Consider the following 25,339-nt stretch of genomic DNA (forward strand, 5'->3'; position numbering starts at 1 on the left):
TTATGCAGCTATATAAACATTTTAAATAAATAAAACTGGTTGCCTGATGTTAGCTTAGCAGGTTGTGACAAATGCATTTGCTAATATACTTAAGGTAAATATCTCACCTTCCCTGCAAAAGCGCACACATATAACATTTCCTTCTCCTCCAAAGCAATGTAGGTTCACAAGGGATCACCAGAGGCCAGGGTTTGTATCCTGACATCCTGTTGGGGTTTTTGCAACATTTGTTTGTAACCTGTACAATTTAGATCAGAGGTCTTCAAAATTGGCAACTTTAAGACTTGTGGACTTCAACTCCCAGAATTCTCCAGCCAGCTACTGGAGAATTCTGGAAGTTGAAGTCTACAAGCTTTAAAGTTGCCAAGTTTGGGGATCCCTGATTTAGATGGATGTGTGAGTTGAAAAAGTACGACTGTCCCAAAGTCACGGACCAAACTTTCATGGCCGAGTTTCTCCGGGCTTAAATCTTACCACTACAAAACAGGCTGAGTTATGACAACCTGTTGTGCGACCCCCAGCAGTCCTAAATGATTCAACAAGCCTCGCTTTTCAAACTAGGCTTAATTATACCTGACGCTAAGCACGATCTAAATCGGAAATGTTTTAGAGGAGGGCGGGACACGTTGAACGCGCGCAGTTTCTTGACGTTCCTTCCTTCCTATCAGATCTCGAGGTTCCCCCGTAACGTCTCCGAACGACGCTGATAGCGGCGTACGGTCCTCCGAGACTCCGCCCACCGATATAAAAGCCTGCCCGGGTGGGAGGCCGGCCGTCATTACGCTACGGAACAGGCCGTAACCACCAGCGGCACTCAGGACCGTTGTTCCCGCAACTTGTTTTCAGCTCTTACATCTATCCTTTCCCCCCTCCCCTTCCCCCTCCTTTTTCCTTTTCTAGGTCGCGGGGATGCCTCGTGTCTATATTGGCCGCTTAAGTTACCATGTGCGAGAAAAGGACATCCAGCGTTTCTTCAGCGGCTACGGCCGCTTGCTCGAGGTCGACTTAAAAAACGGGTGAGGAGGCCTAAGGGGAAGTTAACGCCTTGGCGGAATTCTTTTGGAGGCTCGTGGGTGGAGCGGGGTGGGTGGGAAAAGTTAGGCCGTGCCAGGTTTCTTTTGGAGGCCGGAAGAGTTACTATTCGGCGCGAACCGCTGGCGGTTAACAGATTGCCCGACCGCGGGACAGGCCTGCCATGGCCTCCTCTCGGGCCTCGTGGCGTCGTGTTCAAGATGGCGGCCGAATGCCACTTCGTCTCTTTTGTCCCGTTAGCGGGCGCGGGGTCAGGTGGATCGGAGCCTTATCGCAGCGGTGCGAATAGACACCCTTCTCCTCGTAACTCGTTGCCGCGGTCGCCCGAGGCGGCGGCTAGGATTCTTAGTGGTGGTGGTGGGAGGCATGAAATGAATGTGGCGCTCGGTCGCCCCCGGGCCTTGAAAGCGCCTCTTCTCTCTTGGCTTTCCTTAACTGCCACGCCCCTCCTTCCTGCAGCTACGGCTTTGTGGAATTCGAGGATTCCCGCGACGCCGAGGATGCCGTTTACGAGCTGAACGGCAAGGATCTGTGCGGGGAGCGGGTGATCGTCGAACACGCCCGCGGCCCCCGCCGCGACCGGGATGGCTACAGCTACAGCAGCCGCAGTGAGTGTGGCTCCGCTGCGGCCTCCTTAGGCGCGCGGGGACAGCGATGGGGTCGCCGGGAAGAGGAGGAGCGCAAGTGGGGCGAGCGGGGTGGCCATGAACGCGGAGGGGGGGATCTCTGCTAGAGGAGGATTCCTTGGACCTTAATTTGGAAAGAGGGGTGGTGTGGTTAACCATCCCTGCTATCCGAAGGGAGGCTAAATTCCCCCCCCCCCTCGGGATTTAAAGCTGAAGTTTTCTTGACGGGGATTGGGGCATTCTCGATGCAAATGGCGCTCATAAGTGCAGAACCACATGGGGGGGGGGATATTGGGAGTTATATATACAATACTCACTGCTCTTAATTAAACACATTTGGCACAAAGCTTCCAAAGAAGCAGGGAAGCAAGTGGGAAGTTTTTCCACCACCTAAAGCTGTTACTTAAAGTGGTTGCAGCTCTTATAAATAAATTAGGCTATGCCTTAACGTGAGTATTTGCTTAGAAATTGGAAGAGAGATGGTACCCTTTAATAGAAGGCGGCCATGTTAATTTTTGAGACAAAATAACCAACTGACTAATGCAACAGCCATTTAATTTAATCTTTCCTACAAAAATAAATTGGCTGCATTGGTGGAATTTTTTATAATGGTTAAGAGCAGTAAGGTAGACCTATTTTGGTTCGGGGCGCGTTGGGGGATGGGATTTCTTGCAAATTTGTATGTTTTTTTGAAGTTGTTGCATGTTCAATTCAATTTTTTTAACAAGTCCTTGATGTTTCAATTTAAAAGTGACCAGTGGGGCTGAGGCTGTGTCCACTGAGGCTAAGATGACTGCCTTTCCTGATTGGCCATGGCTTTTCCATACATTGTGTGACCCTTGCCCTATGACCCTTTGGCTGACCTTACCGGAAGCCATGACGACAGCAGCCTTTTGCCATTAGACGCAGGGTGATGGTGAGGATTCCAAGGGTTAGACAAAACTGGTTAAACTGAACTAGGTGACTGTTACCTTGCGTGTGTTGTGGCCAAACCACCACCATATACCTCATACTGTGATGTAAGTACTTAGTGTAATCTAGTAAACGTTTTTGTAAATGTAGAAATGCATGTAATCAGTTAAGTTTTATATTTTACAATGTTCTGTAAAATAAAACTTAGCGAGGTAAATCTAATAAAGGTGCAGTCACTCTCTAACAGAGTTTAGGAGCACAGTCTTGTAGGATTTTAGACTTTGATTTGCCTTTAATATATAGAATATGGCGAATTAAAATTTTGTTGAAGGATTAGAAAAGTAAAGTCCTACTCCTGTAAATACAGTTTATAGACTAGAGTGAACTGATTTACTTGCTTTTCTTATAAGATCACTAACTTGTATTTTTGTATGATAAAGGTGGTGGAGGATATACCAGTCGGAGAGCATCAGGAAGAGATAAATATGGGCCACCTGTTCGTACAGAATACAGATTAATTGTTGAAAATCTTTCCAGTCATTGTAGTTGGCAAGATTTGAAAGTAAGTTAATATAAAAATACTTTCTAACAGGCTAATTTTAATATCATTTTTTGGTATAACCTGTAAAATACAGAAAAGTTTCTGAGTTCACGGAATTTTAAATTTTGACTAAATAAGGGTTTCATTTATTTAAGGATTTCATGAGGCAAGCAGGTGAAGTAACCTATGCAGATGCCCATAAAGAGCGAACAAATGAAGGAGTAATAGAATTCCGTTCTTACTCTGACATGAAACGTGCTATGGATAAATTGGATGGTACAGAGATAAATGGACGAAAAATCAGGCTAGTTGAAGATAAGCCACGATCGAGCCATAGACGGTCTTACTCCGGCAGTAGATCAAGGTATTTATATAATTGGTGTTTATTTAATATGAAACTCCTTCAGGACTAAACTATACATTTTGTTGTTTTAAAATCGCTGATGTAATCTTTCATTTGTTTCTAATACATCACATACACTAGAACAGGGGCGTCAAACTCAAGGCCTGGGGGCCAGATCCACTCAGGACCCACCCTGGAAACAGCAAAAGACCGGCCCTTCGGTGCCTCTGCCAACAAAAATGAAGTTTGGGAGGGCCGCGAGCTCCATTTCCGCTGGTAGAGAATTGCAGGAGGCTGTTGCAGCCAAAGATGGAGCTCGGGAGCCCGTTTTCGCTGGCAGTGCTCGGGCACCACAGGTGCCCCCAACATGAATGATGTCGAGCTCACACACACACACACACCGAGGTCAAACAACCCTGATGCAGCCCCCAATGAAATCAAGTTTGACACCCGTGCACTAGAACTTTGTTCAGGGAATAAGTTTTTTGCATAGTTTGTTTTTTCCAACACTATCATCTGTGTAATAAAGACATTTTGATGATTAACACACTTCGTGTGTGTAATACCACTTTTGGAAAAAGTATTTATGTACTTACACATTCCCTCACAATGCTTATTTGGAATATACTCTTTTTAGATCCCGTTCCAGAAGACGATCACGCAGTCGAAGTCGTCGCAGCAGTCGGAGTAGATCCCGTAGTGCCTCAAAAAGCAGATCACGGTGAGGGCATGTTTTCTATTGGGTGTTTTACCATTGACCGTATATTAGATATGTTTAATAATAAGCAATAAAAAATAAGCATAATTTAAGGATGGCTTTTTTTTAGTTCTAAATCTAGGTCTCGGAGTAAAGACCGATCACGTTCCAGATCAAAAAGTCGAAAATCTAGATCAAAGAGCAAGTCAAAAGTGAAATCTAGCAGAGGTTCACGATCAGGCAGCAGATCCAAAGAAAAGTCTCGGAGCAGATCCAGGTCTGCGTCTCGTTCACCTAAAGAAAATGGAAAAGGAGAAACAAAGTCTAAATCAAGGTCACAAAGCAGATCTCATTCCCGTTCTCCAGAGCAGCATCAACCTGCAAAGGCTCATTCTGAGTCTCCATCCAAAAGAGATGTGTCACGATCCCATTCAAAGTCACGTTCAAAATCCCGTTCACGGTCAAGATCCAGTTCACAAGATTAAGATTGGAGGTTTTATGTGATTATGGAACATTGTATGGGCAGCCAGAAGTCTTTTTTTAATATTAGTATTTGGTTACCTGTTTGATTTCAGAAAGGCATGGTCTTGTTCACCAAGTAAACAAGATAAAAGATTTGAAGTACTTAAAGCTTTCTGAGATGTGTACAGAAATATCAGTAAAAAAGATTTTTTTTTCTTTTGGGGATAGAAATTAAGACAGGCCTTTTTTTATTGGAGCCACAGCTTTAATATGCTGGGGAGTGAAAAATGAGTTTTATATACAACTTTGAGTGTGAAGATTTTGGAAATGGTAATATTCCCTAAATATTTCCATTATTTTAAAATTAATGAAGGTTTTATGAATTATGGCTTTCTTCTAAAAGCATAGAAGAGCTGTATTGAACAAATCAGAGATGCTTGTAAAGCTAATCCTTGAGTAAAAATTGGAATATTTCATTGTGCTGTACCATAAGTTGCCAAAAGTAACCCGTTTTTCATTGTGTTATGGCAATATCACTTAATAAAAATGGCTATCTCTAACTGCATGGTATAGTTTTGCCTAACACCTTAAAACCAATAAGTGTTTAAATCATTTGATAAGAATTCCAGATTTCAGATAACAATTCCCAATTTCTTCATTAATTTTGTAGTTGCTTTTTTCTGCAAAAAAAAATACTTGGTCTAAATTTAATAACTTTTTGGAACCCAGTGTTTCTGCATGAAATCCCCCGTTGTACAAGCAGAAATCCGCTCAAGTAATATATTTGTTCTTTCTCTTCTGCTACAGTCCATTACATTCTTTTCGCAGATTTTGAAGACATGGATAGCTACAGTAGAGGGGGTAATTGTTTCCCTAGTTTTCTACTACTGGAAGCAGCTTGATTAGTGAAAAATTCTAAACTGTTAGGATTAGGGCTCCAGTTAATCTAAAATAAGTATATGTGAGGTGAAATCCAATCACCAAACTTACATGTAATCGATAAGTTTAGTAAAACAATACTAGTACAATCTTATAATCTTTATACAATGTGTAGTTTGACTTGTATGAAATTAAATCAGTCACTCAAATGTTTGTGTCAGTGTAACTTTATTTAGTAGATAGTGTTAAACATTAGATTGATTCAGGCAAAATTCACTTCTGATAGTGAATGAGAAATATCCATTATGATCTATCCTATTTTGCAATTACCTTGCTACTTCCACTTCTGTAGATTTATTTCAGTGTTAAAAATGCCTGGTGAGTTTCTCATTTTATAGGTTATTACTGTTGCAATATAGTGTACAAGTCAGTTGCAATATAGTGTACAAGTCGGAAGGGTTGCCTTAAAGTCAGGTTTTGACACTTGTTAACTGCCTCTCTAGTCACTGCAATTTTCTTGGCAAGTTTTTTCAGAAGTGGTTGCCACTGGTGTCTCCTTAGGACTGAAACAGAAACTGGGCCAATGTCACCTAGCTGCTTCATGCCTAAAGTGGAACCAGAACTCTGGTAAAGCTAGAAACTGGTAGTTTACTAGTTTCTAGCTTGAATCTCAACCATTATACCAGATTATTATTTATTTATTTATTTTATTGAACTTATTAGTCGCCCCCTCTCCCCACAGGGACTCGGGGCGACGTACAGAGCAATAATCAAGATAGCACCATAAAATCGTGCAGAGGAGGTAAAAATAAGTCCATAAATAAGCATACTTACAAAGTTTAAAACCCCAAAAATATTAAAAACAAAATTTCCCATTGTAAAAAGATTGGCTTATTAGTGTCATCATGCCCTTATTTTTCTGTGCTCACTGGAAATGTTAAGCATCCCCTCCTTAGTTGCAGGTTTTTGAACCTATATAATGTATATTTCAAGCTACCAATTAAAAAAAATTGCATGGTCATTGAAATGAGGGGTCATTGGTGCTCTCTTAACTTGGTTGTTTTCTTGCAGATATTTCATTACCCAAATTAGGTAACATCATAGCAATAGCACTTAGACTTGTATGCCACTTCATAGTGCTTTACAACACTAAGTAGTTTACAGAGTCAGTGCATCTCCCCCCCCCCCCCAAAAAAAAACAATCTGGGTCCTCATTTTACTGGCCATGGGAAGCTGAGCAAATCTTGAGCAAGTCAGGATTGAAGGAATTGAATTCCTGGCAGTGAGCAGTTAGCCTGCAATACTGCATTCTGACCACTGCCGCCACTGCTCTGGTCCATGCTAGACTGATGTTAACTAGTTTGGGTAATGAAATTCTGCAAGAAAACGGCCAAACTAAAAAAGCACCATGGACCCCCTCATTTCAAGCTGGTTTCTAATTAAATTTAATTAAGCCAGTCCGATTCAAAAATAGTCTTTAAAAATCATTGTGCTAATTGCATCCTGCATTGTAAAATAATGCAGGAGAAGTCTTAATAGCAAGAGTTTTATTTTTTTCTTTAGCACAAATAAATTGAAGTTAGAAGGGCCCAGAAATCACTGAGATGTTTAGGGATTAATGTAAGCGGTGGTCTGTTTATTAATTTGATTCATTATAGTTAATTGCCGTAGTTTTCATAATTAGGAAATTGGAAAGTTTAGGATGTTTATTTGAAGGTTGTTCATAAACTTGGATCTGTTGTACTGTATTGGAGAATATTACCTGAATATTGTGAAAAATGGGAATTTGATCTACCAGTATTGATGTTCTTTTCTCTTGATATATTCTTAAGACAAAATGAACATCCCAGTACAGGCAGTCTCTATTTAATGAGCGCTTGTCAGTGTTTGTTTAAAGTTATGATGGCACTGAATGAATGGTACTTGCCAACAGTCCTCTAAGTTCTGGCCATCTCAGCATCCCCATGATCATGTGATTGCAATTTGGGTACTTGGCAACTGGCTTGAGCTTAACTATGTCCTGTGATTGCATGATTGCCATCTGAAATCTTTCCTGCTGGCTTCCCAGAAGCAAAACCTATGTGGATGCCAGGAGGGAAGGTCACAAATTGCTCCTGTAAATCATTCCCACCCTCCTCACCCACTGCCTGCTCTGCCTTCTGCCAGTCAGCCAGCTGCCTTGCAAGCCGCATGTCCTTGTTAAGACCAAATAAGAGTTATATTCTGCAGAGATGATGTGTTTTTGTAACTATTAGCACCTCAAATATTGCATAAATTTGGAGTTCCTTATTAAAACCAACTGGCCTAGTCAGATTCAGTTGTCAGGAAAGACATAAATCTGATAAAGTGGAACGTTACCATATTAAAATATAAAACCCATGGTTTTTAAATTTTAATGGGTGCAACTGACCTACCTGCAAATACAGGATAGTCTCTTTGGTAAAGATTTCCAAGGTCCCTTCCAATTGTTATTCTGTTAAATAACCAAATTGTTATTTAACAGCATATCCAAATAATGTTGATACTAGTAATACAATACAGTTAATACAATATTAACAATGTTAATAATTCTAAGTAATGTTATATTAGTGAGTGCAGGGAAAATATGTATGTTGCTTTTACCAGTTTGGGAAATAATACTGCTGGACAAGGACCATTTTTCTAATTTTCTAATCTAATTCAATGAAGATGGGCTGTTTTTAAATCAGTTTGTATTGATAGAATTTCCTTCATCTCAATACTGTTGTAGGGTAAAGACCGTGAATCGGGATTACTGTTGCAATTTTTGAACAACTTCTCCAATTTGGAATCCACCATGCATGTTTTGGGGTACTTGGGCAGTATGTATCAACCCTTTCAGAATTCTTAAGGTGAAGAAGGCTGTTAAGATAATAGGTCCAGTAAAATATCTGTTCCAATATATGATTTTCACTGTTTAAGCTGTGTTTAATAGATTTATCTACTGCTAAGAGTAGATGGTCTCTAGGTAGCTTGCACAACTTAAAAATGCAATACAAAATATAAAAATTACTGCAATCTAATCAGCAATTGTGTATGAAGATAAGCTAAAATTTATCTGCTGAAATATGGTACTATGGGTTACAGTTAATCCCTGAACACCTTCCATTTAGATGCCAATGGATGTGCAATAAACTGCCTTAAATGTTAATTCTAATGTTATTTCTATTGCAATGCAGAGATAGCTACAATTAGGTAAAAACTAAAATGGGGTACATCCCTTTATAGTAGCCAAACTCATAAAGCAGAATCAGTGTTGAGTAGCTGAGGTTTCCAGGAATGGATTCAGTAATTTCCTCTGTCAAATCATTAGTTAATGGCTTAATTCTCAATGCATATTATGTATGCATTGATTATTGCATTTCCAAAATAGTGTGACAATGTAGAGTGGAAGCGTTGAAGCATTAAATGTCAACTTAAAATTTCAGTAGTTTCCCTGGCATCACCTTGCACATCTAGCACAATACAGATTCACCCATCTTCAGTCTTCAATTCTGAATAGCTGGCTGGCAGTCCATACGTATAGTCAATGAGTTGTAATAATTTAAAATTATTTAAAGTGACAAATAGAACAGTTCACCCAGAATAGGATTATCCACAAATGCTACAATAGTGAAGGGATGAAATGTTTCTGGGCTCTCTAGGACCATCTACAGTACATGGCTACTTTGGGAAAGAAAATAAGATTATATTAGATTTTTCATGCTTAATCAAAACCAATAACCATTCTCAGAGTAGGAACAACTACATTTAGTGTAATTTCTGGTTGTTGTCTATTACCAGATGTGCCCTGTCCAAATGTACAGTTTTTAATAATTGAAATTACAGAAAAGGCAGTCTAACAGAGCCAGAGGGTGGCATATTGAAGAAAGACTGAAAGAGGCCACCAAGTACCCCTAAACTTCAGGATCAGTTTAAAAGCAACATTGTTTTGCAGCTGCAACCAAGAAACCAGTGTGGATGTCTTCAGAGCTAGCATTTTCTTCAGAGTTTTTAAGAGATGAGATTCCCCACAATATAGCTGCCTACCTTTCTCTTAGATAGATGTAGGGAGGATAGGTTTATCCATATTTACAACTAGAGGCGCTACATGCATCCGCCACATTCAGATTATTTAAGATGAATTGTCCTTTTAAAAAAATAGAAAACTGAACCTTCTATCTATTATCTACAATTACAGTCTATACTTGAACTTGTGTCAGCTTTATTTCTGCCTCAGCAGAGACTTTCTTGTCTTAAAGCAGCAGTCACCAACTGGTGGTCCATGAACCACTGTTGCTCCACGAGAAAATGTTGATGGTCCTTAGAAAAATTATTTGCATTTTTTTTATATTGTACTAAATCAGGGATCCTCAAAACTACTGCCCCTGGGCCAGATACGTGCAACGAACATTTGTGTTGCTGCAGAGAGTCTCCTCCTTCGCGGTCTTCTTTGCGTGGGTCGGAGGGGGCAGAAATTCCGACTTGGGGTCTGCCTTGGCCTCCTGGTGAGGGGCTTTAGGCAAAGGCTGGAGGGAAGTGTCGCTGATGATGAAGAGCCAGAGGAGGACCTTGTTCCAGTGGGACTACACCATGGCCTGGAACTGGCTGACCATCTTAGCCCGCTGAGCCTCCAGGTGCCAGTACCTGGCCTTGCACTCCCGCAAGTCTTCTATCTGCTTGGAAAACCTATGCTCGTAATCCTCAGTGAAGTGCTTCTACTGAGCCTCCTTGGTCAGATCCAATTTGAACTGAGCTGTTTTGCCAACTTTTCTCATGGTAGCTGCTTAGCTCCAACAACTGCTTCTTGTTAGGGCCCTAAGGAGCCTGGGTGAGGAGTGGCTGGGAGGGAAGGGTGAGTAGAGGCTGGCGAGGCACCCTTTGATGTGAGTAACATCAAGTTGGCCACGACCACCCAGCTGGTCATTAGATCATATTAGTGGTCCGGGGGATTTTAAATTATGAATGTAGTGGTCCCCAAGGTCTGAAAGATTGATGAACCCTATAAAGTGATCCAATAAAAATCTAATTTTTAGATACTAATATATTGGGGCGAGGGGATATGATACAGGTAAGCAGGGTTGAGTGCTCGGTTTTCACTTGAGTTCATTCCCTGAGCATTCCAGAGTTCTTTCACTGCATGTATAAATATACAGCATTTTAAGAATTATATGTTCTTGAGGCCTTACGCAAATGGCCATTGAGTTTATTCTCTTTTAACATCTTGCCTTTCCTTCATTCTCATATAATACAATGTAACTTGATTTGGATTCTGGTGATTTAACTTGGGCGCAGGAAGTAAGCTTGCTCTCCTGCTGCACCTGCCTCTGGAACAGCATCTACCCCACCAGAAATCATATGGGTCCCACCTTAGTTATGCTCTTATGTGAGCATTAAAAACCTAGCTCTTCCCTTAGACTTTGAGTTAGCATTTGATGAGGCCCTTTACATCAAAGAAGATGTATGTGCAATCTACCTTTCATTAATAAATAAATAACACGTACTTTCCCCCTCCAAAAGTGGGTGAAAATTGTGGTGCATCTTATACACAAAATGTTGCCGAAGCTGCGCGCCCCCCCTTCAGCTGTTTTTTGGTCTCCGCATGCTCTGTTTTAGACCTGTTCCAGGTCTACGGGAATCGCCACAGCACACTGCCGCCAATCCACGCTGCCTGGAACTGGCTAAAAATGCGACATGTACATGAAAAAAAACGGGGCATGCGGAGGCCGAAAACGAGATGTCTGGAGACTGAAAACGTGATGCATGGAGGTGGCGATCAGCGGTGATGTGGTGTGGCAATTGCCACAGCCTGCAGCAGGTCTAAAATGGAGCATGAGGAGGCCGAAAATGCGATGCACAGAGGCCAAAAACGCGATACAGAAGCAGTAATGTGGCCATCCCCACAGCCTGGAATAGCTGATCCAAACAACAATCAGCTGCTCGTGCTGAATCAAGCTGCACTAACGTGCTGAAGCTGACCAGGTTGTTTGCTGCAAGGATGCTAGCCAGATGAATACTGGTGGATGCTGGTAGGCAGAGCCAGAATTTTTTTTCTTGTTTTCCTCCCCGAAAACTAATGTGCATCTTATACTCTGGAGCATCTTATATCTGAAAAATACAGTAAATAATTTGATGAATAAGGTTTAAATCAGACTCATTTTCCTCTATCAATGAACTAAGGAACAGTAGTTAACTAAAGATTACTCAAAAAACTTCCATGGACAAGTGTTAATTTGAACTTTAGCACCTAGTTAACTTTAGTTCATCTTGAAAAGATTTAGTTTTTATTTGGGTAGGAGACTACTAGAAAATCCACTTTAATAATGAAGAAGTGGTCTGGAACTACTTTTAGAAAAGCTTTCATGCTTCTGATGAACAGTTGTGAGATTGAACTGGAATCACATACAGCACAGTTTGCTTATAAATCAGAGGAATGGATAAAAGCTGTTCAATTTAGCTTTCTATTAAGATTAAAATTCAGAAATTCTTAATAAGGATGCCCTTGAGGCTGAAGTCATAGAGTTAATATAATTATTTTCAGAACAAAGATGATAAATTGCTTAATGCAGAAATCAAAACTTCTATATTACAACCCATGCTACTGTTCTCTATGCTCAGAGACAAATGGAATTACATAGGAACAATTGGAATGAGCAATCGGTAACACACATTTACTATACTTGCTTTTCTATTTCAAGCCTGGAGATCTTATGTTTAATTCACAACTTGCCCTTTTAATGAAGATATGTGTGAATGGAAATAGCTAGATCTCAAATTCTTAGGAAGAATTATTTCTGCCAGTAGGGAGACCTCTTGGTGCTATCATGCTGTGAGAGCTGGCATATTCTTACTTGTAAAAAAGAAAAAGTAGCAATAACTACTGAATTTGCATCAAATCAAACTGTATGCAGGCATGTAGCAGTTGTCCAGTTGTCCATTGTGGCAATAGCTACCACTTATAACTAAAATTGGAGCTCTAAGTAACGGATTCCTGCATTTAAAAGGTACTGCTGTTTACAGAGAGAATGGGTAGCTGCAGAGTACAACACTTTCCTTGTGCTACAGAGATAAAAGAATTGTACCACAAACTCCACTGGGACGAAACACTATTTCCAGATTATTAGCATTCAATGAAATCTGCTGATGTCCGTCTTCACACAGTCCAAAACTTGTAAAAAAAAAGTGTCTGCTACTGAAAGTTGGGTAAAAACAAATACAGTTACATTCAAAAAGCAGCCTTAGGTCAGGGAGATACATTAAGGGAATTCTATTAACAATGTGTTTAGAATTATATTTTTAAAAGCTCAGAAAAAGACACATAGGCACCGTATTCAATCAGTCCAGGCAGAAATTGAAAATTGATGCATTTACAATGGATGCTGACTAGCCTTACTAGACCACTAAACTACACTTATTCTATGAAATATTTTCTATCTTTGCCTCCTTGTAACTTGAATTACTTGATTTCATTTCCTATAGAATGACAGAGAACTAGTTTATTTCTGCCTAACTGTTCAAGTATTGAAAGAGTTCTCTTGAGCACGGCTCAATCATTCTGTATAAAAATGAGTTTCGATGCAATTTTTGCATCCAGTTTCTTTGCTGAAGTATGTTACCCAGATCTGGACACAGTATTAGGAGCACATAGTACTACAGAAATACACATTCCACATTGCAGAATAATAGAGAAATGTTATTTCCCATGGTTTGGAAATCATATTTCAATTGTCACAAGACTGATTTGAATTTGAAATTTATTTTTGCCTTCTAGAATATTAACACCCCTTTTATGTTATTGGCGAATTATCTTGTTATCCTCTCATCTACGTTATTAATAATATGCAAAAGAATGCAGTGCTCAGGAATGAATTTTGTTACATCCCACTTAATATAGCACTACATTTGATGAGGAAATGTTGATGAGCATTTTTTCAGACAATTTTCAAGTCAGCTATGTATTCACCTAATTACTATGCCTTCCAGCCCACATTTTACCACCTTGCTAATCAGAATGTCATGGAGCATTTAGACAATGGTTTGCTGAAATCAGGTTGGATTATATCTACAACATTCCCATAATTGTATGTTTAAACTAACAAGTCTGGCAAACCTTCTTGACAAATCCAAGGCTATCTTCTGGAAGTTACTATTTTATAACTAAGGCATTTTATCAAGTTCAGTTTCTCAGTCCTTTCTCTTCGCTCTGCAATTTATTCTTTGTTGTATTATATTGTTTTCTTTATCTGATAGGACAGTGTTTCTCAACCTTGGTAACTTGAAGATATGTGGACTTCAACTCTGGAATTCCACAGCCAGACAGTGTTACAAAAACACTGTAATAGAATATTGCTGTCTTCACTGAAAGCATTCCTTCTTCCTCTTGTAATTTAAATATACCAAAGAAAACATATGGTTTGTTTTAGTTTCTGTTCCTAGCCTCAACTTATCCGAGGTTTAATTTATAAATAGCAGCATATTCCTCTTGGCATATCAACCTGTGGGAGTGAATCTACTAGATCATGGTTAACAATAGGCTGAGCGATAATAAACTATTGTTTCATTTTATTCAAAATGTAAAAAATGCTGGACTAATACAATTCTTTTTTTAAAAAAAATCGTTTAAATATCCAAACAAATCTTAGTATTTTACTTTATTGGATCAACATCCATTAATGCAGTTAACTGCTACAAAGAATGTTTTTGAAAGAAAACATAGTTAACAAATGTGTTTATTTATCATGTGTCTAATTAAGACAAGTCAGTTCCTTTGGTGTATTTATGCAGCATAATCAATTAACATCTCAGGGATTGCAGGACAGTGGACTGTTGCCAGTAAGTTGCTACCACATTTCCCTGAAAATAAGACAAGGTCTTATTTTCTTTTGACCTCCCCCCCCCCCAAAAAAAATAAGTGCTTGGCCTTATTTTTGGGGAGGTCTTATTATTTTTAAGGTGCAGGAGGCGGTGAGTGTGGTCACCTCATGGCTGCTGCTGTGTTACAATATTTTGGGGGAGGGCTTATTTTTTGGGGAAGGCTTATTTTAGCACATGTGCTCAAAAGCCCGATTAGGCTTATTATCCGGGGAGGTCTTATTTTCAGGGAAACAGGGTAGTCAAATTATCTGGGGAAAAACCTAAACTGTAATGACAAATCTGGTTTGTATAAATCTTTCTATGAATGCTGTTCAGATCACTGGCTAGGATCACTGGCCGTTCACTGAGGCTCTCTGCCCAAGAATGAGTTCACTGCCTGATTGTGGAGCCATAGCAATGGCTCTTCTTTCTTGATCCCTGCTTGTTTCTGTTTCTCCTAAGCAAATTAGCAATGAGACAAGCAAAGAGAACAAGCAATCTCCATTTCTCTTGCTTCCTTTGGGCATTGTGCAATGGACCAAAGGGACAGAGAAAGCAAATGAAAAGCTGTAAGAAGGGGAAAAAAAAGATGTTTTCACTGGGAACATCTAATAACAGATTCTCCAAGGGATTTCAAAACACAGAGTTAACACAATACAAATGTATGGGCAGAGCTTTCAATAGAATTACATATTAAACCAGCACTTTTCACAGGTGGTGCTCAGTCTTTTAATTTCCCATATCAAGTACAAAGTACCCCATATATATCATCTTGTATGCAGTGTCAGAGAAAAGACAGCAAACCCCTCCCCACTTTCCCATCCCTCAACAAGCCAGGAATGCCGTATATTCTTTTCTTACTGCTTTCTTAGAACATATGCTACAAGCACTCTCATACACATATTCATTCATACGCACACAACATGCATAGCAATAAGGAAGAAAAATGGAGATTTAAAAAAAGGAGTACCATTCTCCTCTTCTGATCAAATTAATGAAGCAGAGTTGGAAGACTTCAAGGAGTTCCTTGAAGAAGATTCTCCAGTGCCATGCTTCCATTTTTTTATATATGGTCATGGTATATGTGCTGATTCACATAAGTTTCCACACTGTTTTGACCTTGTACCTGTTTTCTTGTTTTGATGTACTCCTTTCCTCCTCAAGGGAATAAAGATGTTTCCTTTAGTTTGTTTTCATTTATCAATTGTAAATGATGCTACTTGATGGCTTAGTCTGCAGTTCTCCATCTAACTTCCCCTTCTGATCAGGTAGTAATAGAAGGATTCATCTAGATTCTAAAACCAGTAGGATTCAGGAAGCATAGGGATGCTGTCTATTTTAATTTTAAAATGCAACCTGGTAAGCATTTGCATGCAGCAGCAGTCCTTTAGGAGCAACTTCATTTAAATCAGTAAAAAGAAAAATGTTAACTAAACTAAAAATTAATTCATAAACGGAGTACTTAAAGCAGTAGAGTTCATATTTTGTTGCTCTTGATCTTGCAGAGTTCTGACTGGTCTTTTTGGGGAAGAAAAGCAATCAATTCCTGAGCTCAGATGTCAGGATAATGCCAGCAGAATACAATCATAGCTGTATGCAGAATGAGACTCGGCATATTGCAATCCTTTATTAAAAGGCAGAAAAGACTTGAGGTATAATGATACAAGACTTCTACTTCATCAAAACTCTTTGTCAAGTCCTGAAGCCCCAATAACTGAATGCTGGCACAAAAAAAAGTGAAACTGAAAAAAAAACAATACTAAGCTGTCTTAAATGGTGTGAAATAATGACTTCTATCATTAGGCAGAATGAAACTGTCATCTCAGCAGAGACTGCTTGGGATGTTGCAGTTGCTATCCCAATGTGAATCTTTTTTCTATTGCCCAGCTAAGTTTTGTTCCTGGCATTAGAAAGGATTCAGGCATTAAGATGTTTAGACTGCTCCTTCTGTGATACCTTCTCTGGTCAAGTAGGTTTGTTTGATTGTTGGAGTCAGTATAATGCAGTATTTCTCAACCTTGACAACTTTAAAATGTGTGGATCTCAACCATGTTGGCTGAGGAATTCTGAGAAATGAAGTCCATATATCTTAAAGTTGCCAAGGCTGGGAAACATTGATATTCATCAATGATTTGGATGAGGGAATAAATGGGGAACTCATCAAATTTGCAGATGACACCAAGCTGGCAGGAATAGCCAACACTCCAGAAGATAGGCTTAAGATACAGAAGGATCTTGACAAACTTGAACATTGGGCACTATCTAATAAAATGAAATTCAATGGTGAAAAGAGTAAGGTTCTACATTTAGGCAACAAAAACGGAATGCACAGGTACAGTATAGATGGTACTTTTCTCAATAGTAGTAACTGTGAAAGGGATCTTGGAGTCCTAGTGGACAATCATTTAAATATGAGCCAGCAGGGTGCAGCAGCTCCCAAAAAAGCCAACACAGTTCTAGGCTGCATAAACAGAGGGATAGAATCAAGATCACGTGAAGTGTTAATGCCACTTTATAATACCTTGGTAAGGCCACACTTGGAATACTGCATTCAGTTTTGGTCGCCACGATGTAGAAAAGATGTGGAGACTCTAGAAAGAGTGCAGAGAAGAGCAACAAAGATCATTAGGGGACTGGAGACTAAAACATATGAAGAACGGTTGCAGGAACTGGGTATGTTTAGCTTAAGAGAAAGAAGGACTAGGGGAGACATGATAGCATTGTTCCAATATCTCTGGGGTTGCCACAAAGAAGAGGGAGTCAAACTATTCTCCAAGGCACCTGAGAGTAGAACAAGAAGCAATGGGTGGAAACTAATCAAGGAGAGAAGCAACTTAGAACTGAGGACAAATTTCCTGACAGTTAGAACAATTAATCAGTGGAACAGCTTGCCTCCAAAAGTTGTGAATGCCCCAACACTGGAAGTCTTTAAGAAGAAGTTGGATAGCCATCTGTCTGAAATGGTATAGGGTTTCCTGCCTAGGCAGGGGGTTGGACTAGAAGACCTCCAAGGTCCCTTCCAACTCTGCTATTGTATTGCATTGTATTGTATTGTATTGATATACCGCTTGAAATTCCAGATTACTGAAGGCAGTAAGTTTTTAAAAATTTATTGGATTAAATGAATTCAGTTTTAAAATAATCTATGGAAGAAGAAAAGTATATTTTCCTAACAAGGGTTTGAGGGGATGACCCAAATGCAATTAACTAGATTTGGAATGGACCATGGGGTGTAATACAACTATAAATAATCAACCAGATGCTTTATGTTTGCTTTGTGTTTAATTTATTTCATAATTGACCTCTAAATGATCCAAAAAGAAGGTACAAGAAAAAATGTGTTAATGGATTTTCTATTCATATTGAAAGACTTTACCAAAGAAAATAACAGAGGGATACATACTTTCCTTATACAGAAGAAAGACTTACACTTCTCAGATTGGAAGTGTGTATTTTTTTCCTTTTGATAAAAAAAAACAGAATTCTGATGAGAGAGAAAGAGATAAACATCTCTGTATATATACTCATGGAGCAAATCCACATTCGTTATTACTTATCTGGATAATAAAACATTTGCAAGCAAACTATCAAGTTTTGGGGACAATCAAACAACCAAGGACTCCACGGTTCTACCCTCAGGTACATATATTATTTTCTGCTGGATGCAAGCTATATCATTTGTGACCTAGCATTCACAAGCGTTACTAAAGTAACTTATTAGTGAAAAGCTCTTTTGAAATCTGTTTGTCAGGAAATTTACAATTTTGTTGTGATAGGATTCAGGCTGACACTTACAATTCAACAGAATTACACCTCACAACCCTGAAGACAGTTATTATGTTCTGCTGTGTACTGAATAGTTCAATGGTTCTACTTGAGAAGCAGTGACGTGCAGTCAGGTGAGGCAAGTGAGGCACAGCCTCACCACTCTCATCATGAAAAAAAAAGTAAAAGGAAAAAGCTGAGCTAGTTGCTGCCTCACCATGGATGACTCTGCTTAACCTCACTGGTGCTCTCCCTCCCCAAGTGTAGTGACTTCCTCCCCAGGCCCCCATTCATTTCTCTCTCACACACACACAGCTGGATAAAACTATATAAAAATCTAGCCCAGCTTCATTCATTACAAGTTTGAAAAGGCAATGTGGCTCCACCTGCAATCAAACTACACTTGGGGAGGGAGAGCACAAGTGAGCACTGAGGAGACCACAGGAGGAGGCAGGAAGCCAGGCAAAGAGCCATGCTGTAGTACACACACTTCCCCCCAGCCTCTTTCTTTTGGAAGGCTCAGCTTGCCTCTCCTCTCACCCCAGCCTGCCAGCAGGAGGTGGTGGGTGGGCTTTATTGTGTTCCAGGCATTTCCCACCCAGACAGCAGGCTGCATTTGCAATGGTGGAGGTGTTTGGGAAAGGCAGCAGGGGAATGGGGTGGTGGTGGCAGAGGAGCTGCTTTCAAGCCACTGGAAAAGATATCCAATCCAACTTTTGTGTGTGTGGGGGTTTGTTTGAGAGTGAGTGAGAGAGGGAAGGGTTAGGAGAGATAGTCCAATCCAACTTCTGTGTGTGTGTGTGTGTGTGTGTGTGTGTTTGAGGAGGGGAAGGAGAAGAAAAAGAAAAAGAAAGAAGGAGCAAAGGAGAAAAACATGCTGTCGCTTTAAATTGGAACTGAGCATGCCTGGCTGTGGAATTCTGGGAGTTGAAGTCCACAAGTCTAAAAATATTTGAAACCCAGCACTGTGTCAGTGCCTCACCAGTCATAAACCTCACCGCACGTCACTGCTGAGAAGGCATCAACAACATATTTGAAAAGCATATATTGGCTTCTCCTATTCTTCTAAATGCAATTCAAGGAATGTATTTTATTTTCCTGGCTTACTTTCCTGGAAGATGCCTTCAAATTATGAAAGCCCATGACAGTGTTAATTGATATTTTTACACAATGCCATAAATTGCCAAAACTTCCAGGTGATGCACTTTGGGAAAATTAAGCTGCAAAAGTTGCTGCTAGAAACCTAAAATTGAATCCCAGTTTCAGTCAATGCCACTGATTGACTCTAACAGTTGCTCAAATACTTTAGGTGATGGGTGTCAAACTCGCTGCGCAACGTTGATGTCACACGATGTTTCACGGCATTTTTCCCATTCACAGAGCTGGGGTGGGCATGGCCTACATGTGACGCATCCGGCCCCTGGACTGCCAGTTTGACAACCCTACTTTAGATAGAGACCAATGGCTAGTTCACAGTTGTTCAGCATAGACCTGTGAAAAGAATGAGGAAAATGGAGCATAAACTATACATTTTCTTGGAGATGACTATACCTTAACAGTATACTGTTTACCAAGGCCCAGTTTCCATTTACAACATCTCCACTCCTGGCTTAGAGAATTTTGTGTCAAACCATGGGAAGTAGCAGCACAAGAATATGGTAGTAGATGGATCAATGAACTGACTTGTTATATGGTTCTGTTCCTTCTGTTATCCTATATTATGTATGTAGTGGAACATGTTCTGCCTTACACCTTCCTTTGCTTCGGCAAGATTATTTATGAGATTTGTATCCTCCCAACAATTTAGTTGTTTTGTTGTGAATGTTTAATTGCTCAAACTATAAGTACATCACTGATGATGTACTGATGATGTTACCTGGTTTGTATAATGAAACATCTGCAAGAAAACAACCAAGATAGAGAGTACCAAAGACCCCCATTTCAACCCTGAGTTACAAATATTCTCCTTTATTAATAAACAGAGAATAATAATCAAACAAACAAAAAATCTTATAAGTATGTTAAAACATGTCAAAACATAGCATCAGGCCACCAAACCCCACCAGACCAACAGCCCTTCAACAGGAGACCATTCAAGAGGGCCAATCCCATCATGGAAAAAAATTATTCTAAGATTCAGAGCCTCTCTAACCTCCTGAAAATGGGAAACAACCAGCTACTTCTCCTGCAGAACAGGTATGATGTGCACCCACCAGTAAATACCCATAAGCGCTCAGAACATTGAACTTCACCAAAATGAAATTTCTATGTGGTCCTTAATACCAGACTCATTTAGATAACGTTTCATCTGTGTCGCCCCTCCATAGAAAGCTATAGAGCCTTGGCTGCAAATGTGGAATTCTTCTATCCATTTTCTGCATAAGAGTTCTTTCCATAACTAAAGAAAACATATTATGAATGAAGTTTCTCGATATTTTTCTAAACGCAAAATACTACTCCAGAATAAGTTTAATCAATATTTTCTGAATTGTTTTCTGACAAATTCAAAAATTGCAAGATACTCGAAAAAGTCAAAGACTATCAAGAAATATGCTGTCTGATATAATTTATACATATGAAAAATATCTGATGAGCAGTGAATATGCTAACAGTTGGCAGATGGGAGAGCATAACACAAACTAGGAATGGAAAGTGAAGAGAAAGACTGGTTGATACATTCTTCTCTCTAGCACATTCTGCTAAAGAGAATTTCCCTGAGGATGGGCTCCAGCACAAGACCGAAAGCTCGGAAGACTAAGACTCTGGTCTCAGTGATTGACCCAGATGGGATCCTGCAACATTATCCTGGCACACATATATTTGCCTTCATTCATGAGCTGATACATCCTAATTGTAATGCTGAGCGATTACACCCCATGCTACAGTGTTTTATTTCCAAACTTGCTCGTTTATGCTGAAAGAAAAACTCCTATGGAGGATAGAAAAGATTGTAATGAGCCTTAGGCTTGGCTCCATATTTTCCTAGTTCTTATTTAATAATTAAATATTGGAACATTTTAATTAAATACCTATCTTTGCACTGCTTTTAAAATTGATACTTAATGCCCTTCTCCTTCCCTCCGCCCCCTTTCTTTGCTTATTGGCATTATGGCATTGTTGTCCCTAGTTTGCTGTCCATATTAAATGAAAGGAATTTGAAATTGAAATACATACAATTATATATATCCATCCATGCTTTTTACAAGAATTTCTAGAACTTTCATTTCATTTAGGTCAATTGTCAGCAGCCCAAGTTAAGCTTGTACAAACAGAGAATTGATGATGTTGACACTTTTAGTCTCCATGGATTTAGGATAAGGTATAATGTTCTTTCATCATTTTATCCCCCATATTAATTCCAAATACTGTAGATTTTGCGTGAAAAACCTACGGATGATGTGGGCTTAAAATTTAAATAACCATACCATTTTGTTCTGTGACCTAGACGATAGGGTATGTCACCATAAAATACAACTGTGTGCATATTTTACAGTATAGTTGTTATAGCAACCAAACTTCTGTACTATTGCAATCAAATTCCAAAATAATGTAATATGATTAAAAATTGACACAGCACTCCTGAAGAACAAGTGCTTTGTCGTTATGGAAACTGGGACACTTAAAACTTCACATGCATTAATTTTAAACTGAAAAAAAATCTAGGGCAAATAGAGAAAGTGGACATTTCTCCATTAAAATAAGAAGATGAGGATTGTTCTTTTCCAGGATGAAAAGATAGTATCATGAAGCTTACCAGATTCTCTTTACAGCTTAGAGTCATCTTCTTTATTTGTGAATAGTTACAATTAGATCTAACTCAAATAGTGGAGTCTTTCAAATATCATTTTTATTATCTTGTGCTGATACAGATTTTTGCAGCCCAGATCTGTTAGCCGTATTAGATCACTGTTTTAAAAAGCATTTGCAATGGAACTGAATTTAATTGGAGCAGAATTCTAGACAAGGTATGTTTAATCCTTTCTTCTGCTCCTATTTTCCCTATCTCATCAGACCCTTCATCAGGAATATTTGATCTGCCTGGGTTAAAATACAGGTATTTGAGAAAATAGCATCTGGAGAGACTGCAATTAGATCAAGTAAGGGGTATTAAGAAGTCATGCGTCCTCCAGCTCCGCTGCTGGAGTGAACACATGTTTGCAAAGTATATGAGAAAGTGATATGCATCATAACAAAAGGAATGTGCCTAAAATATAACTTGCCAAGAAAAATGCAGAGATTTGTCCAAGCAGTTTTTAAGAATTGGGCACAATTGAATGAAAGACAAGAAAATGATATCAGAAATCATGAATATGTTTTATATGGTTAAACAGTACACCTTACCTTTTTTTAGTCAGTTGTTCTGGAATTAACTCTTGATCAATAACTTAAGGTCCTCAGCGCTTCCTGCTTACAGACTGAACAGATTATTGTCTTCTAAAAAGTAATAGGCATGGCTGTCGTTATAGACTTTCCAAATTTAAGATTTTTTCAGTGAAAACAATAAGAAATCCAACCATGGACTTCATACAATTATTTGGGGCTGGGGAGCACATTTCAAAAGTTAAGAGCATTTGTGGAAACCCTCACAGTGAAGAGACATACAATCATATATCCATAAAGCAGATATTTCATAGGCTTTACTTTCAAGGTAAGCTGTATTGTTTGTTGGTTTTGTTTATCCTGCCTTTATTATTTTTACAAATAACCAAAGGTGGCAAGCACATCCAGTGCACCTTCTTCCTCCTATTGTTCCCACAAGAACTCTATGATGTGAGTTGGGCTTTGAGAGAATGACTGGCCCAAGGTGACCAAGCTCACTTTCATGGCTATGATGGGATTAGAACTCACAGTCTCCCGCTTTCTAGTCTGGTGCCTTAATCATTTGACAAGACCAAACTATATAAAATTATAATTATATAAAAATGCAGAATTTATTTATTATGCAAAGAAGAATAGCAAATGAAAGAAAGTAAAGGCAGGAGATTTTTCAAAAAGTAGAGTAAAACTAGCTTACATCCACACCCTATTTCTCCAAACCTTTTTATTCTTAGAAACCATCCTTGTCTCTACAACAACTATGGACCAATTTAAAAATCGTCTTTTAATCTTCAAATGTCTATCTTTTTTTAGGATCTGATCAACCCTACCCACCAATGACTTTTTTTATCTTTCTCTTCCTCTTGAGCCATTTGTTTTTTCTTCATAAAACCACATTAAACTTCCCAAATTTTGCTCCTTATTCCCTCTTATGCCATTTCAGTCAGAATTATTCTGAATGTTTTCTGAAGCACAGTTAAGAAATTAATCTCTACATAGATCCTTTCCCTTGTAAATGGTGATGAGGAATCTATGACACATGCGTCAAAGGTGACATGCCACAATGGTTGGTTGACACAAAAATTCACTAATAACAAGTATTCTTGAAAGTATGCTGTTTTCTCACATGATTTTTGGAGGATGTTTAATAATGGGGTATGCTTTCGCAAAGTCCGCAGACCTGCCAAAATGAGTTTGTTTTACTCATATTTCATTTTTGTAATTGTTTGATGCTTCTCTATATAATACATAATACCATCAATGACTGAACAGTATTTTTTAAATCAATGAATATGTAAACAATGCTTTCACATTTGTTGGGGGAGGAGGGGGGGGCTGGTGGTGACAGGCCACCAGAAACAAGCTAAGCTTTTCCAGAGTTTTGACACACCAAGACAAAAGCTTCGCCATCACAGGAATAGGGGAATAATAATTGCATTCTTCTGATCAGGCACAGCTGCAGCCTTCACAAAGCAATTAAATGAGGTGCACAACTGTTTTGTAAGCTAACCATATCCAGATTTTGACAAATCTTCAATTACACAATCTACACTTTCAGCCATTTTTAAAAATATTATCAAAGCACTTCTTGTATCTTTCTCATCGTTTTTTCTTAGACAGTAATATTTCTAGGATCAGTTTAGTCTTCTCTTCAACATGTTGCTCATAGAGATCTCTAAAATACAACTTCAAGCATTTCCTGACTTCATTATGTTAAGTTGGCACAAAAGGCGATCGGAGTCGTGAGGAGAATTAACCAGTCTTTATTGAACACGAACAGACTCAACAAATATACAGGAGAGAAGCAAGCAGGGTTCATCTGACAGCTATTTATACGAAGCTGTCAGACGAACCAGCCAATCCCCAAGCCAGAGTTTCCCCACTCTCAGCCAGGTCGCGTCTTAGCCAATCAGACGTGACCTGGCTGTTGCTAGTGCAGATGCCGGCTGTCAGGGGGAATTCCCTGACGTCATCTGCATGGACACAATACTCCTTCCCCCCCAGTGAGTGCGCATGTGCAGACGACGCACATACGTACTCACGCAAATAGTCTGGGCGGCGCCGGACCCGCCCAGAACGCCTCAGTTCGACAGGAGGCGCCGGAGGGGAAGGTGGTGCTCGTCGAAGCTCCTCCCGCAAGGGAGTGGAGCTCCGGGCGCCATCTTGGAGGCCTACCTCGGACGAAGAACGACAAGGATCAGGTAGGCAGGGCTGAGGGGGCGCGGTCGAAGGCGGGCTTGAGCAGGGAACATCAGGGTAGGCATGGCCTGACTCGGGGAAGGCCAACGGGAAACCGGGAGGCAGTCGCCTAACGGGCGGCACACCCCCAACTATGGACGGCCGGGAGGCGGCGTCCGAGGACGGAAAGGCCCTGGGCAGCTGGACCGGGTGAACAGAGACTGGTGGAAGGGCACCAGGAATCGATGCGTTGGAGGGCTCAGGCGCAGCGATGTCGATGGCCGACCTGGCAGGGTTGTTGTCGCTGTTGCAGGGCAGGCGGCGCCTCAATTGATCCAGGTGCCGCCGCCATTCGGTCCCATCATGTAGTTGGACCCTGTAAGAACAGGGGCCGGTTATGGCGGTGATGGTAGCAGGCACCCACCTAACCGCCCCTGAGAATGCCTGAGCCCACACGGAATCGCCCAGAATGAAGGAACGGGGAGGGGGCCCCAGGTTGCCAGGCTGTTAACTTGAATAGAGCGGGTGCAACCTATCCAAGGTGGTCCACAGGCACCGGCCCATCAGCAGCTCGGCTGGAGACTTCCCGGTCAGGGGGCAAGGAGTGGTATGCTGTACCAAAAGGTAAGCAGCCACCCTTGATGGCCAGTCTGCCCCATCCATCCTGCTTAACGCCTCCTTGGCCGAGCGGACCGCCCGTTCCGCCCGGCCATTACTAGCTGGATGGTATGGGGCGA

At 40.1% G+C, this 25,339-nt stretch overlaps 1 protein-coding gene across 1 annotated transcript; it reads left to right on the forward strand.

The window, feature by feature from the left end:
• Window positions 1-762: 762 nt before the first annotated feature.
• SRSF6 (serine and arginine rich splicing factor 6) lies at window positions 763-5,701 on the forward strand. The gene is made up of 6 exons (XM_081946190.1): window positions 763-1,016; window positions 1,492-1,640; window positions 3,011-3,132; window positions 3,267-3,475; window positions 4,092-4,175; window positions 4,282-5,701. Exons 1-6 carry the CDS (start codon window positions 910-912, stop codon window positions 4,634-4,636), a joined length of 1,026 nt encoding a protein of 341 aa, XP_081802316.1. The 5' UTR covers window positions 763-909; the 3' UTR covers window positions 4,637-5,701.
• Window positions 5,702-25,339: the final 19,638 nt, after the last annotated feature.

The sequence above is a fragment of the Natrix helvetica genome, assembly GCF_964273705.1.
Source record: "Natrix helvetica genome assembly, chromosome: 3".
Classification (NCBI taxonomy): Eukaryota; Metazoa; Chordata; class Lepidosauria; order Squamata; family Natricidae; genus Natrix; species Natrix helvetica.